The 16,524-nt window shown below is 37.4% G+C and overlaps 1 protein-coding gene across 3 annotated transcripts in view; it reads right to left on the reverse strand.

Annotated features, from left to right (window-relative positions):
- Window positions 1-16,524, reverse strand: part of NKAIN3 (sodium/potassium transporting ATPase interacting 3) — a 1,223,038-nt gene that overhangs the window by 250,712 nt on the left and 955,802 nt on the right. For all 3 annotated transcript variants that reach the window (XR_007728326.1, XM_050802087.1, XM_050802086.1), the window contains one exon: window positions 3,206-3,403. Coding sequence is in view for 2 of the 3 variants with exons in the window: in XM_050802087.1 (XP_050658044.1) it covers window positions 3,206-3,403 (198 nt within the window). In the remaining variant the exon portion in view is untranslated. The remainder of the gene's footprint in view (window positions 1-3,205; window positions 3,404-16,524) is intronic.

The following is a 16,524-nucleotide window of genomic DNA, read 5'->3' on the forward strand; positions in this document are numbered from 1 at the left end:
TCTCCAAGGCTGAAGAATATAGAGCTATGTGTGCAAAGTGGTAGCTTTGAAAGTTTACTAAAATAATACGTGGAAAAATTCACTTATAGGTGACAAGTACTTCTAGGTGGCAGCACATACAGTTTATTTAGATTGCCCTTTAGGGAATGTTTTTACATGACACTCCAGCTCTTTATCAAATAAATACTTGCTGTTGATTTGAACAGGAGTTACTATGGGGAAATGACTTTTGGATTTCACAAGGTTCTGCTGCATTATAAAGGTCTGGCCATGCCATCATTCCACAAAATGGTTTAGCAATTTGCTACAATATTTTTTTAAATGAGAGTAATCTGTTCACATATGAAAGATTTTAGAAAAACATTTTCATTATTTAAGATGATTAATAAAAACTGTAAGTATCTAGTATAGGATAGTAGAGTTCTTTTATAACTTAAAATAACCTACACATTTTTAAAAGAAAATTTGCCTCCACATTTTTTAAGACAAAAATTTAAACATATATATTTTGTCACAATTTTATATGTAATGGCTACATTAAAAAAGATCAGAGAATAAGAAAAGACTGATAAGCATATATTGACAAGTGACTGTATATTATATTTATACCTGCAAATATGATTGTAGAAACCTAGAATGATCAGATTCCCTGTTACATGTCTGAAAGGAAATTCCTTGCCATCAAGGTGCAATCCCTTTCTTTGAATTCAGTGTCAAATTTGCCTTTCTTTGAACTAGAACCCTAAAAGATCTTTGATTTTTGTTTTATTCAAATCTTTAGTCTTTCTAGAATATTGTAATTCAAATGTGCTCTAAAACATCATTTTAAAACTTGAGACATGCAAATTAAAGAACAGTAACTAGTAGATTGAGTAAATGAGATAAGAGCACCACATTGGTGGCCCTAGAAGAGCCATGCCTCCTTGTCTTCTCACCTTTTGATAGCCCCCTCTCACACTGACTACAGGCTGGGTCATAGATTTGCTGTAGCTAATGAAGCAATAGCAAGCATTACTCCAGTAGAGGCTTGATAAATGCTTGCATGTTGGCTTTTCCTTTTATTATTCAGCTAACTCATTGCCTGAGAATCTGTCATTTTTTTTAAATTTTTTTTTATTGTTATTATACTTTAAGTTCTAGGGTACATGTGCACAATGTGCAGGTTTATTACGTATGTATACTTGTGCCATGTTGGTGTGCTGCACCCATCAACTCGTCAGCACCCATCAACTCGTCATTTACATCAGGTATAACTCCCAATGCCATCCGTCCCTCCTCCCCCCTCCCCATAACAGGCCCCGGTGTGTGATGTTCCCCTTCCCGAGTCCAAGTGATCTCATTGTTCAGTTCCCACCTATGAGTGAGAACATGTGGTGTTTGGTTTTCTGTTCTTGTGATAGTTTGCTGAGAATGATGGTTTCTAGCTGCATCCATGTTCCTACAAAGGACACAAACTCATCCTTTTTTATGGCTGCATAGTATTCCATGGTATATATGTGCCACATTTTCTTAATCCAGTCTGTCACTGATGGACATTTGGGTTGATTCCAAGTCTTTGCTATTGTGAATAGTGCTGCAATAAACATACGTGTGCATGTGTCTTTATAGCAGCATGATTTATAATCCTTTGGGTATATACCCAGTAATGGGATGGCTGGGTTCTTATACAGCAGTAACAGACAAACAGAGAGCCAAATCATGAATGAACGTTCATTCACAATAGCTTAAAAGAGAATAAAATACCTAGGAATCCAACTTACAAGGGACGTAAAGGACCTCTTCAAGGAGAACTACAAACCACTGCTCAGTGAAATAAAAGAGGACACAAACAAATGGAAGAACATACCATGCTCATGGAAAGGAAGAATCAATATTGTGAAAATGGCCATACTGCCCAAGGTAATTTCTAGATTCAATGCCATCCCCATCAAGCTACCAATGACTTTCTTCACAGAATTGGAAAAAACTGCTTTAAAGTTTTGTTTGTTTGTTTGTTTTTTTAAGAAAGAGAAGCCATATGCGTGTGCAGGAGAATGGGGCCAACAACCAGCACCAGAGATGTGAGTGAGGCCTCTTTGGACATTCCAGTCCTAGCAGAGCTCCAGATTGACAGGCTCACATCAGTGACCCTAGTCAATATTGTGTGGAGTTTATATGAGTGACTTTATCTAATACCATATAAAGCAGAGGAACTACCTGGCTGAGATGTGCCCAAATTCCTAATGCACAGAACTCTAAGCAATAAATTAATATTGTTTCAAGCAATTGCATTTTGGAGTGGTTTGTTACATAGTAGTAGATAATGAATACAGTAAGTGATAGCAAGGATTTCTTAAAGATTTTTCTATAATTAATTCCAAGGTACTTTCTTCATTGACATACCACTGATATTTCTGCTATCTATTTATTTACTAATGATTCTGTGTCTCTTATTCCTACTAAGCTAACCAGCTGAACAGAACTGAGATGGTTGGTTTATGCGAATAGTGAGTTGAGAATGGTTTTATTGGAATATTGACTCAAACTAGGTGATAAGTCCTGCTTGGATCTCAAAGGAACATTGTTCTTGATGATGTTACACATCCTTAAATTAATTCCACTCCTCATTTGGTCAAACTGTGAGTGGGGCAGTCTGGTAGAAGAAAATTACTTTTAAGGAGTCCCTTGCACATAAATGTTCTACGGACTAATCACATCATTTCCTTCTCATTTCTGTATATGGAATTGTATTCTGATGCCAGATTTTAGGCACTAAAATGCAAAGGGTCTCTAGTAGGATTTGTTTTTTAAGGAATTAATGAAATGTCAGGTTTATTAGACTGAGCAAGCCATTGGCTGTGGGTGTTTCCATCCTTCTTTCTCTGGAAATTTAGCGGAAGAATGCATTAGCAGAAGAACCTGAGGCAGCTAAGTGAAAAGGGACCACTTCTGGTGGATGGTGATACTATTTCATTGAATAGTGTGGATTGTATCGTAAGTTAGAAATGACAGTCACTAACTGCTTCTAAATACAAAATGTCTAGATACCAAGAGAAAAAAGGTGTAACCTGCCATCAGGTATAACTAGTGGTACCATAATTGCTGCTATTTCTGTTGGATGTTCTCTGTGTGCTTATCTGAGGCATTTTCTATCACGTAGGTGTGGAGAAAAAAATGCCAATAAAGAAGAGTTCAGATTAGATAATGATACAAAAGTGACACTTACAGAGAGTAGTATTTGGACAGCACTGTGGATGACCTCCAGGTACTGGAAGTCAACGATGCAGCCTGTGACGGAGACGTACGTGTAATCGTCCATCATGCCATGGGCTGAGGGAGGCAGCACTCTTCTGACACAACCAGGCCCATGTTCTCTCCACCATGACCGATGTACAGAGATATTGAATGTCATTAGATCGGTGTCCTAGGTGGGTAGGAGACAAAAGAGCAAAATGAGAAAATTGTATTACATCACGTCTTTGCCTTTGACCCTAGGAAGAATTCAGGGTGGATGAAATTGCTACAATGATTTCAATTTCAAGTGAAAAGTAACAAAAGACAAAGCCCCAAGTGGCTGCATGTATTATATGCCTAAATTATTGGTTTATAATTATTAAATGTGGAGATACAATCCTTTGATTAATATTAACATTTTAAAGGTAACACATTTTAAAAAAAATCCAGAGATGAGATCTTCCATATACTTTTATTTAAAAATAATTTCTACCTTGAAACTTTTTGGCTGCATTTTCTTGTTGTTGCATCATGAACATCACTATCATGGGATAAATATTGTTGAATGCTTTATGGCATAGTAGATGTTGTTCTAAGTGAATTTCACATATTATGTTCTTGAATGTTCTTGTGGGTACTTTAATGATCAACCTAATTTATAGCAGGCTGAATAATTGTCTCCACCAATGACACTTAGCTTCTAATCCCTGGAACCTGTGAATTTTACCTTGTATGGCAATAAAGCACTGTGCAGATGTGATTAAATTAAGGATCATGAGATGGGGAGGTGATCATGGATTATCTGAGTGGACCCTAAATGCAATCGTGTGCATTCTTATAAGAGGGAGGCAGACAGAGATTAGACATAAGGAAGAAGAGGCAAAGGCAATGTGACCATAGAAGCAGAGACTGGGATGTGGCCGCCAGCAAGGATTTCTGCCAGCCACCAAAAGTGGGAAGAGGCCAGGAAGAATTCTCCTCTAAAGCTTCAGAGAGAGCGTGGCCCTGCCAAGACCTTGAATTTGGCTCAGTGAAGCTGATTTCAGACTTCTGGCCTTCAGAACAGTGACAGAATAAATTTCTGAGGTTTAAGCCATCAATTTTGTGGTGATTTGTTAAAGCAGTCTTGAGAAACTAATATCGGTGAGGAAAGTAAGTCATAGCAAGGTAACTGAATTTGCCCATGGTAGCACAGCTAGTTAGTGGTGAAGCTGGGACATAATACAGTGCAGTGTTTACTTTTAGCTATCACGTGGCACTCTCTCACATTACTTGCTGTCTTCCACCTCCAAAGCCCTGATCATTCCTTATACCCTGAAGAGAGCCAGGTCCTTCCTCCTCAGTTGTTTCAAGAAAATAGCACCACAGTCAATCACAAGAACAAAGAAGACAAACCTTAACTTTTATGTATTAAAATACACTTTCAGAGCTCTTAATGGAAAAAATAGCCTGGTTTTTGATCCTTAAGAGATGCCCTTTAGTATTTCTGGGGTGTTAACCTATGAAGGGCTAAGATCATAATGTTGTGGTCATAAACAATAGATTGAAAAGAACAGATTAGGGACCAGGACCTTGACTCTCAAATAATCCAAAGACTGCAACCACCATGTAGATCAGGAAGAAGGAGGAGTGGTGATAGAGAGAGGCCAAAGCAGTCCCTGGGCCAGGACACTGCTCTGAAGGGTAGCTGGGGATGCAGGAGCAGAGTCAGCTTTTGTTTATTTCCCTGCCTCCACTCCCTCCAAGAGTGAACTCTGTCTTAGTGCCAGGGGGCCATGTTGGAGCAGGCTCCATACGTGACCTTTGCTGAGAGGTGCAGAGGCTGCCCGCAGGCTATGCAACACAACCGAGGCACATCTGTGCATTCCAAGTTCCTTTGAGGACAGTCTCCACTTCAGTTGCCAAGGACACACCTAAATGACTGAAATTGAGGTTGGAATTCTGTAAACTTAGAGGAAGCTAGTGGGAAATGGAAAGCCTTGAACTTACCCATGGGTGGCACTGAAAGTAAACCAGGGTGGAGCTCTCTGAAAAGGACAGTAGGGAAACCCTCCTTTTACACTGCTGTATATGGTAAGTGAATCACAAGGGTAGTAACATTCCCAGTGCATATAAGTAGGCAGGGTTACTATGCAGTTTTAGATTTTCCTCAATTCAAGGAATTCAAAGTACCATTATAAGTATGCCTCAAATTATATCAACAATAAAACATGTTACACCTTTTTCCTTTTGACTGTTGGTTTGCTATTCAGTTACCTTCACAGTTACAGAACTTTATTGATAATAAAACATTTAGGTCATTTTTTTTGGTTGTGGTTTGCTACCTGTATCATTTGCAGTTAATCTCTGAAGGGAAAATATTATAGAAAAATAATTGCTTCAGCTATGAAATTCAGTTTAACGCAAGGCAATTTACCTGCACACAAACATCAGAGATGCACACTGATTGCTCCCTTTTCTGGTCATCAGATTTAATTTCTTACAGTTAAATGTGCTTACTACAGAAGAACTATGTATTATTTCTCATCTTAATAGAATTTACTAGGTTCAGGATGAACTAGCATGATCTCAAAATTCATAGCGATTTCTATTCCTTAATCATTCTTACCCAGTGACCTATCCTATTGCAGACTGCAAGTTCATTTCAGTATGACTTTACCTAAAATTTATATTATACAAATAAAACAAGAGTCAATTTATGAACTAATCATACATATTTGTTACACTCATAAAACCTTTCAGCATAGGTATCACTAAATTTGTTGGAACTATAACATATTTATAAACGGTACTATTCCTTGCAATGACTGTATTAAAATTTGAATGAGAATATAAATAACATTAAATTGTACTTAAACTTCAAACTTCTTAAGTTTTTTGTTTGAGAGCTCTGAAAATGACACCCCCAAATATGGTGATTTGGCATGCTGAGTACTTGGAACATGAAGGACGCTGGAAAAGCTTCAGAAGGAGTCTCTTTCTGACCTTCTTCTGCCCTTCTTTCTCCTGCTTTCTTTTCTCCCCAAGGCAGGCCATAGAAACTAGAATTCCTCTTCCCTAAGAGAGTTCATAGAACCAGAACCCTTCTCCCCCACAGCTGGCCATAAAACCTAGAAATATTACTCTACCACTTGCCTTTCTGTGTAAGAGCTAGCAATGAAGAAATTCTCTGACCTACCTTATCCAAAGGTAGACATAAGACTGTTACTCCAGAAAGCTCTTACCCTATACCCAGAAAGAAGAAATGTCATACAGAGAAGCCAAGAAGAATCTGAGCAGACGGCCTTGTTGTGTTTCCCCATTCAGTCTCCTGCCATTAGGTCATACTTATTTGGTTCAATCATATTTATTTTTTATTTTTTGAGATAATTTCCTTCTGTTGCCCATGCTTGAGTTCAGGGGTCAGAACATAGCTCATTCCATCCTTGAACTCCTGAACTCAAGCCAATTCTCCTGCCTCCCACTCCTGCATAGCTAGGACCATCGCTAGGACCATGAGCCACCATGCCTGAGTCTGATTTTCTTTCTACATGGCTGTGCATTCCACATCAAATCAAAACATAAAAGTAGACAGTTTTCCCTGAATCTTTAAGTCTTCATTTCTGAAGTCTCCCATGTCACGTAAAACTTTGATTGAATAAATCTATAATGCTTTTCTCTTGTTAACCTCTCTTTTGTTTTAGGCATGTGGACTGTGACCCTTTCGATGGGGAAGAAAAGTATCACACCTTTTCCCCACCTACATTGTAAAATTTTATCTAAAGTTTGTGTCTTATTTCTATCTCAGTACTGGATTATAAACACTTTTTTTTAAACTTACCACATGACAACTCAGTTTTCTATACAAGGCATATCAAAGGAAATACAACACAGAAAATAACATTTTATAAAGAAAAAAAAACCACAAATCACTTCATTGTTGAAGCTTTTAGTTACCACATCAAAGTGTGTAGTTTTGAAATACATGGGTGATATAGTTTGACTGTGTCCCCCACCCAAATCTCATCTTGAATTGCAGTTCCCATAATCCCACATGTGGTGGAGGGGACCTGTTGGAGGTAATTGAGTCATAGGGGTGGTTTTCCCCATGCCATTCTAGTGATAGTGAGTAAGTTTTCACAAGATCTAATGGTCTTAGAAGAGGCTTTCCCCTTTGCTTGGTTCTCATTCTTCTCTCTCAAGGATGAACTTGCTTCCCCTTCCACCATGTTTGTAAGTTTCCTGAGGCCTCCCCAGCCATGCTGAACTATGGGTCAATTAAACCTCTTTCCTTTATAAATTATCCAGTCTCTGGGATGTCTTTATTAGCAGTGTGAGAACAGACTAATACAATGGGTTAACGCTAAACCATAAATCAACAAAGTAATCTTAAAAATAATGTTAGTAGTTCAAATGCCGTTTCTCTTTTACTTCTTGGAAACAGACTATTGTATGATGATTTAAGCACATCACAGTTGAGAAGGTTGACAACTGATACAACTGGTGTCTTTGCTTTTGTCTTTAGGTTAAAAAGATATAAACAATGGCATTTGTATTTATGCAAGCATATGTGCAGGGTAGCAGATATGCCACCCCAAAATGTGCCACTTTGGCATGAGGATTTTTTGAGCTGAAGGCAACTGAGAAGAAGCAGATATACACAGATCTCTCTGTCTTTTTCCTATTTGCCTAAAAGCAAGACACAAATTTACAATGATGTCCCTCCTTCCTTGTCTACCAGTAAAAACTAAAGTTAACTACCTGAGATGACTTTAGACTTTTGTCATCCTGGAGAGGGCATCAGAGAAATGTACATAAGGAACTTTACTAATTAGTTTTTATCTATCATAAGTTTCCTATAACTGGCCTGCCCCACACTCTTCTTTCTTTGTTTTCAGTTGAAGATGTTATATAAGCCTGAATTCTAAGCCACCTATTTAAGAACTGGTATTTTAACCATATGAGATATACATGTTAATAAAATTATGCTTGTTTGTTTCTTGTTAATCTGCCTTTTGTTAAAAAGAGTCCCAGCTAAGAACTCAGAAGGGTAGAGAAAAAATTATTTTTCCTGCCTTACAGGAATACATGACTATCAAGGAATAGTTTGTAGAACAAGGAAGAAGAAGGCAAAGAGAAAACAGAGAAACCAGAAAATAAAACCAAGTAGGAGGGTTGAGGAGGTGTGAGGACAGCCTGGAGACAAGACAGCATGTTAAGGTTGTAGGGAAGGCACAATTTTAGCTTTACTCTCTTAAGAGTTTTTAGCTGGGCCTGATAATTAAATTTACATAAGACAAATTAACAGGAGAGAAAAGCATACAAATTTAATATCAGTTTTGCATGACATGGAGTCATCATAAGGAAATAAAAACACAAAGCTGCAATTAGAGTTGACAACTTATATACTTATTTGGAAAAAGAGTAGTAAATTGTGAAAATATAACAAAGCAAGGGGGCTTGGGCTGAGGTAGTTGATTATGGAGAAGTGGCTAGGAAGATAAGGGTTAGTTTAACACAGGTTGTTGGCGAAGATTTCTCTTAGCCTTGACTCTTCAACTCTGGTATAAGAAAGTCTTCCTTCTTCCAGTGGAGGGAGAAGACATTCCACATGGGAGTTTTATCCCCTGCTTTTAGGAAGGTCGGAGTGTGCCTGCCCTCCTTCCTTCCTTCCTTCCTTCCTTCCTTCCTTCCTTCCTTCCTTCCTTCCTTCCTTCCTTCCTTCCTTCCTTCCCTCCTTCTTTCCTTCCTTCCTTCCTCTTTCCTTCCTTCCTTCTTTCTTTCTTTTTCTTTCTTTCTTTCTTTCTTTCTTTTCTTTCTTTCTTTCTTTCTTTCTTTCTTTCTTTCTTTCTTTCTTTCTTTCTTTCTTTCTCTCTCTCTCTCTTTCTTTCTTTCCTTTTCTTTTTTGTTTCTTCTTGCTCCTCCCTCCTTCCCTTCCTTCCTTCTTTCCTTCCTTCCTTCCCTCCTCCCTCCCTCTCTTTCTTTCTTCCTTCCTTTCATCTTTCTTTTTTCTTTCTTCTCTCTTTCTTTCCTCTTCTTTCTTTCTTTCTCTTTCTTCTTTTCTTCTTTCTTTCTTTGTTTCTTTCTTTTCTTCTTTCTTTTTCTCTTTCTTTCTCCTTCCTTCCCTTCCCTCCCTCCCTCCCTCTCTCTTTCTTTCTTTCCTTTTTCTTCCATGCTCCTTCTTTCCTTCCCTCCTCCCTCCCTCTCTTTCTTTCCTCCTTCCTTTCATCTTTCTTTTTTCTTCTCTCTTTCTTTCCTCTTTCTTCTTTCTTTCTCTCTCTTTCCTTTCTTTCTTTCTTTCTTTCTTTCTTTCTTTCTTTCTTTCTTTCTTTCTTTCTTTCTTTCTTTCTTTCTTTCTTTCTTTCTTTCTTTCTTTCTTTCTTTCTTTCTTTCTTTCTTTCTTTCTTTCTTTCTTTCTTTCTTTCTTTCTCCTTCCTTCCCTTCTCCTTCCTTCCGTCCTTCCCTCCCTCCCTCCTTCCTTTTCTTTCTTTCCTCCTTTCCTTCCTTCCTTCCCTCCTTCCTTTTTTCCTCCCTCCCTCAGTCTTCTTTTTTCTCCTTCCTTCCTTCCTTCCTTCCTTCCTTTCTTTCTTTCTTTCTTTCTTTCTTTCTTTCTTTCTTTCTTTCTTTCTTTCTTTCTTTCTTTCTTTCTCTCTTTCTTTCTTTCTTTCTTTCCCTCTTTCTCTCTTTCTCCTCCCTTCCTTCCTTCCTTCCCTCTCTCTCTTTCTTCTCTCTCAGTCATTCTTTTTTTTTTTTTTTGTCTTTCTCCCTCTCCCCTGTCCCACTTCCTCTTTAACTCAAGTCAATCAATATGTCAGAATGGCATATATTGAGTGCTGTGTTCAGAACTTCAAGAACAATAGAAAAGAGAATTTCAGGTCAGTTGGTAATGTCATAGACCCAAAGACACCTAAAAAAGACTACTAAATTTTCTTATTATTGGGGCAATAGAGAACCTTACAAAATGCAATTCCAAGGAAGTACTGGGAGTAAAAAACTGGATTACAAGGACATAAAGAAACTAAGAGGAGAGGATTTGGTGTGTTTTTGTTTTTGTTTTTGTTTTTTCATAACCTTTAGGAGTCAAGGTAGTAGGAACATTAGATGGTGGCTTTAAGGGTGGACAAGGAGTAAAAGAAAAAGCACATGATAACCATTTGTGAGGTACACCTTATATATTCACAGAGTTATGACTTCAAATAAATGTATTCCATAGTGCTTACCTTTTCCCTAATATCTATTTAAGTAAACATTAAATGTTTGAGCTCTTTCATTTCATTAGTGTGAATTCCAAACTTGCTCTCACATTCTCCAAAGATTTCAATTAAAAAAGATACCCAGAATTATTTGAAATATTGTTCATTAACTATGTACGTGCATATGCCTGCCCACATTTATTCATGGTAAGTGTAGTTTTGGCTGGGTGCGGTGGCTCATGCCTGTAATCCCAGCACTTTGGGAGGCCGAGGCGGGCGGATCATGAGGGCAGGAGATCGAGACCATCCTGGCTAACAGGGTGAAACTCCATCTCTACTAAAAATACAAAAAATTAGCTGGGTGTGGCGGCGTGCACCTGTAGTCCAAACTGCTGGGGAGGTTGAGGCAGGAGAATGGCGTGAAGCTGGGAGGCAGAGCTTGCAGTGAGCCGAGATCATGCAACTGCACTCCAGCCTGAGTGACAGATCGAGACTCAGTCTCAAAGACAAAAAAAAAAAAAAAAAAAAAAGTGTACTTGCTGTTTTAGAATCACCTCATGTTCTAAAAAAAAAAAAAAAAAAAAAAAAAAAAAAAAAAAAAAAAAAAAAATTCAATATTCACTTCTTTACAGTATACCACCATACAATTTCTCATTAATCAAGGAGCTAATCTCTCTCTTATTATTCTTTTTTTTTTTTTTTTTTTTTTTTTTTTTTTTGAGACGGAGTCTTGCTCTGTCACCCAGGCTGGAATGCAGTGGCCGGATCTCAGCTCACTGCAAGCTCCGCCTCCCGGGTTTACGCCGTTCTCCTGCCTCAGCCTCCCGAGTAGCTGGGACTACAGGCGCCCGCCACCTCACCCGGCTAGTTTTTTTGTATTTTTTAGTAGAGACGGGGTTTCACCGTGTTAGCCGGGATCGTCTCTCGATCTCCTGGCCTCGTGATCCGCCCGTCTCGGCCTCCCAAAGTGCTGGGATTACGGGCTTGAGCCACCGCGCCCGGCCTCTCTCTTATTATTCTTTGCTCTTTTAATAATCTCCTTTTTTGGGTATGTGTTTAATTTAAATGTAATCCTTTCTATTTCTAGAAATGGACTCCTAACTTCTAACAATATTCATTTTCTTTGCCTTTCTCCTTAGTTGCAGCTCAAAAAGTTATTGCATTCATTTTTATATAGCTATCTACTTTCTTTGTCTTTTCACTTTTGTTTCCATCACAAGCCAGCCTATATGTAAGTGAAAACGTGACCTTAAAGAGAAGCCCATATAAACTTAAGAAATCAGATTTTGTTCAATTTTACAGAGTGTGCTTTGATCTTATATTTATATAGTAGAATTCATGCCAATTGAAACTTCTTTTGAAATACTTCTTCATCTCAGAATATAAATTAGAATAGTTACAGTAAAGGTCTTATTTTTCTAATTATTTTCTTTTTGCTGAAACACTAAATAGTTCATAGAGCATTATGGATCTATATAATAAAGGGCAAATACAGTGATTGATAGGTTTAAGTGTTTGGAGTTTGTAATACAAGGGCTTAGAATCAGTTCAAATATATAAAAAATTATATGATATTTTTCTACATTAAAAACAGCGCTTACAGATAGGCTTAAAAGGTATTTACGCTTTCATTAGGAGTGTCTGTCATGTCTGTTGCTTTCTAAAAAAATTTATCCTGCAATTTATGAGCAAATCATAATCATTTGGATTTTTGCCATTGATGTTGGCTATAAAGAGCAGCCTATAGATTGAGGAGTGGCCACTGATCATTTTGATCTCCTCTTTCTTATCTTTACAACTAGGTATTGCTAGAATTTTTCAATTCTTTACCATTAATTATAGACTAGAATCAGAGCTAAAGGTAATCGATCCTTTTATTTTTATTTTGGGCTTACTTTCCTCAGATAGGACCACTTCAGGGAGCAACGAAGCCTTATCCATCCATTTAACAGGCTGAGGGGTCTTTAAAAAGTTCACAGAAAATCCTATTATTTAAAAAAAAAAAAAAAGCCTATGCATGGATTCGATTTTTTTTTTTGTACCAAAATAAACTCATACTAACTTGTTATAATATGTCTGAACAGGATCTAGTTTGAAGCAATGAGAATGTTATGACATCATTTTGAAAACAGCCCCTATCAGAGCAACATAAATTCTGGTAAAATAAACACAAGAACAAACAACTAATTTGTGGTGAAGCTTGGATGGAAAAATACTGAAATCATTAATGCTATACAAAAAGTTTATGAGGACAATGCTCCAAAGAAATCAACAGTTTACCAATGGAGAATTCATTTTTTAAAAGTTTGTACATATATGTAGATATATTTTAATTATACTTTAAGTTCTGGGATACATGTGCAGAATGTGCAAGTTTGTTACATAGGTATACAAGGGTCATGGTGGTTTGCCGCACCCATCAACCCGTCATCTACATTAAGTATTTCTCTTAATGCTATCCCTCCCCTAACCCCCACCCCTCAAAAGACCCTGGTGTGTGATGTCCCCCTCCCTGTGCCCATATGTTCTCATTGTTCTACTGCACTTATGAGTGAGAACATGCGGTGTTTGGTTTTCTGTTCCTGTGTCAGTTTGCTGAGAATGATGGTTTCCAGCTTCATCCATGTCCCTGCAAAGGACATGAACTCATCCTTTTTTTATGGCTGCATAGTATTCCATGGTGTATATGTGCCACATTTTCTTTATCCAGTTTATCATTGATAGGCATTTCAAAAGCCAAAACTGACAAATGGGATCTAATTAAACTAAAGAGCTTCTGCACAGCAAAAGAAACTTAACTATCATCAGAGTGAATAGGCAACCTACAGAATGGGAGAAAATTTTTGCAATCTACCAATCTGACAAATGGCAAATATCCAGAATCGACAAGGAACTTAAACAAATTTACAAGAAAATAACAAACAACTCCATCAGAAAGTGGGCAAAGGATATGATATGGACAGACACTATTCAAAAGAGGACTTTTTTTTTGGAGATAGATTGTCTCATTCTGTCGCCCCAGTGTGGAGTGCAGTGGCATGAACCTATGCTTCCTAGGTTCAAGCAATTCTCCTGCCTCTGCCTCCCAAGTAGCTGGGATTACAGGCACATGCCACTGTGCCCAGCTAATTTTTGTATTTTAGTAGAGATAGGGTTTCATCCTGTTGGCCAGCCTGGTCTTGAACTCCTGACCTCAGGTGATCCACCCTCCTAGGCCTCCCAAAGTTCTGGGATTGCAGGTGTGAGCCATCATGCCTGGCCAAAAGAAGACATGTATGTGGTCAACAAACATATGAAAATAAGCTCATCATCACTGATCATTAGAGAAATGCAAATGCAAACCACAATGAGATACCATCTCACACCAGTTAGAATGATGATCATTAAAAAGGAAACAACAGATGCTGGAAGAGGATGTGGAGAAATAGGAATGCTTTTACACTGTTGGTGGGAGTGTAAATTAGTTCAACCACTGTGGAAGACAGTGTGGCCATTCCTCAAGGATCCAAAACCAGAAATACCATTTGACCTAGAATTACTATTACTGGTTATATACCTAAAGGATTATAAATCACTACTATAAAGACACACGCACGCATATGTTTATTGCAGCACTATTCACAATAGCAAAGACTTGGAACCAACCCATATGCCCATCAATGATAACTCATTTTAAGAAGAGACAAGATAATGTTGATGAGGAAGTTCATACCAGCAGATCATTCACATCAATTTGTAAGGAAAAACATTATCTTGTTTGTGCCCTAATTGAAGAGGGTTGATGATTAACAGCACATACAATAGCCAACACCATAGATATCTCAATTGGTTCTGCTTACACAATTCTGACTGAAAAATTAAAGTTGAGCATATTTTCCATTTGATGGGTGCCAAAACCATTGCACTCATATCAAGAGCAGGGCTTTTATTGGAAATTTTAAACAAGTGTGGTCAAGATCCTGAAGCATTTCCTTGAAGAATTGTCACAGGAGATAAAATATGGCTTTACCAGTGTAATTCTAAAGACAAAGCACAATCAAAGCAACGACTAGCAAGAGGTGGAAGTGGTCCAGTGAAAGCCAAAGTGGACCAGTCAAGAGTAAAGGTCATGGCAACAGGTTTTCAGGGTGCTCAAGGCATTTTGCTAGTTGACTTTCTGGAGAGCCAAAGAACAATAGTATCTGCTTATTATAAAAGTGATATGAGAAAGTTAGTCAAAGCTTTAACAGAGAAACATCCAGGAAAGCTTCACCAGGGTCCTTCTCCACCATGACAATGCTTTTGCTCATTCCTCTCATCAAACAAGGCCAATTTTGAGAGTTTGGCAGGAAAAAATGGCAGATAGCAGGCAAAACTAACTTGCAGCTCCCACTCCTGACATTGCTAACCCCTGACTTTTTTTCAAAACATTCTTTTTTCCATGACTGTATTCTCTCTTGTTTTTTTTTATTCCTTTTGGAGTATTCAAATTGAGCTAAGATTTCAGAAAAAGGTAAAATTCCCTGAGAAGAAATTTACCATAAGAAAGGGAATTCTGAATGAGTTCAAGCATTGTCCCTGACTTATGGGGCTGGGAGAGGGGAGAATTTCAAACATTCCTTTCTAAAGTAATTTATCTTAAAACTAGATCCCTCAGGTTTTCCAAAGATTAAGACTAAATTGTTATAATAATCTCCCATAGTAAAAATTTGCCAAACACAAAAGGAAAAAAATTATATGAAAAAGAGTCAACAGGAAATATGTAAACACAATTTAAGAATCAGCAACTGTAGATTTTAGAATTATTACATAAAAAGTTTATTTGTTTATTTGTTTTTTGAGACAGGGACTCCCTCTGTCACCCAGGTTGGAGTGCAGAGGCTCAGTCTCAGCTCACTGCAACCTTTACCTCCTGGGCTCAGATGATCTTCCCACCTCAGCCTACGAATAGCTGACACTACAGGTGTGCACCACCACACTTGGCTAATTTTTTAAGGCTTTTGTAGAGACGAAGTCTCACTATATCGCCCAGGTTGGTCTTGAACTCCTGGGCTCAAGCAGCCCTTTTGCACTGGCTTCCCAAAGTGATGGGATTGCAGGTGTGAACCACTATACCCAGCCCATAAAATGTTCATAAAAATAAAAACTGGGATGAAAAATCACTAAAGGAAAGAGAATATTAAAATAAACAGGTATGTTTAACTTCTAGAGATTAAAAACATAATTGAAGCAAGAAATCAATAGATACGTTAAAAAGATTAGAGAGATTGAAGAGATAGTCGATGATTTGGAAGATATATTTGAAGAGATTACCCATAATTCAACACAAAGAGACACATATACAGAAAATATGAAAGGCCAGTAGGCATGGAGAATAGAATGAGAACGTTTGATATCTGATCAGAATTTGGAGGTGAGAATAAGAGAATGAGTAGGAGGCAGTATTAGAAGAAAGTTCTTGAAGAATTTTCAAACTTAATGAATGGTAGATATTTTCACATCCAGAGCATTACAGTAAAATAATAACACATGAAATTAAAAAAAAAGAAGTTATTAAAATGCAGTCAAGACAAAAACTTGTCAACAAAAGAATGTTTGATTAAGTGTGGTTGTCAACAGCAACAATGGAAGCAAGAACCTATTACTCTCTTGCTGATTTAACTCAGAAATATATATACATATTTATGAAATATATATATATATGGTTAAACTTTTATTTAAAATGATGATGAAACAAAAGCATTTCAGACAAATAAAATCTAGACTGTTTACCACCAATGGAACTTCCTAAATGTATTTCAGGAAGAAAGAAGGTCCTAGAAGACAGGCAAATTCCCATAAATATTACTTATACAAGACAACAATAATGCCTAACTTATGAGGAAAAAAACAGGGTGGAATTAAACATTGCTCACCATGCAAGATGGAAGGAAGGTGAGGTTTTAGTATTGTTTAGGTGGAGGGTAGCAATAATTATTAATTTTAAATGTAAACATGGGTGGTAAAAGTTTAGGGTGAAGTTTTAATAGAATAAAAGTAGAAATGAGGATATTATTTTGAAGTAGTAGAGAATAAATGAAAAATTTTAAATATAATGATAATATCAGGAACAAAGAAAAAAGCATTAAAAATCACAATAGAGAGCAAAAAATTAGATGGC

Source organism: Macaca thibetana, chromosome 8 (genome assembly GCF_024542745.1).
Source record: "Macaca thibetana thibetana isolate TM-01 chromosome 8, ASM2454274v1, whole genome shotgun sequence".
NCBI classification, from domain to species: Eukaryota; Metazoa; Chordata; class Mammalia; order Primates; family Cercopithecidae; genus Macaca; species Macaca thibetana.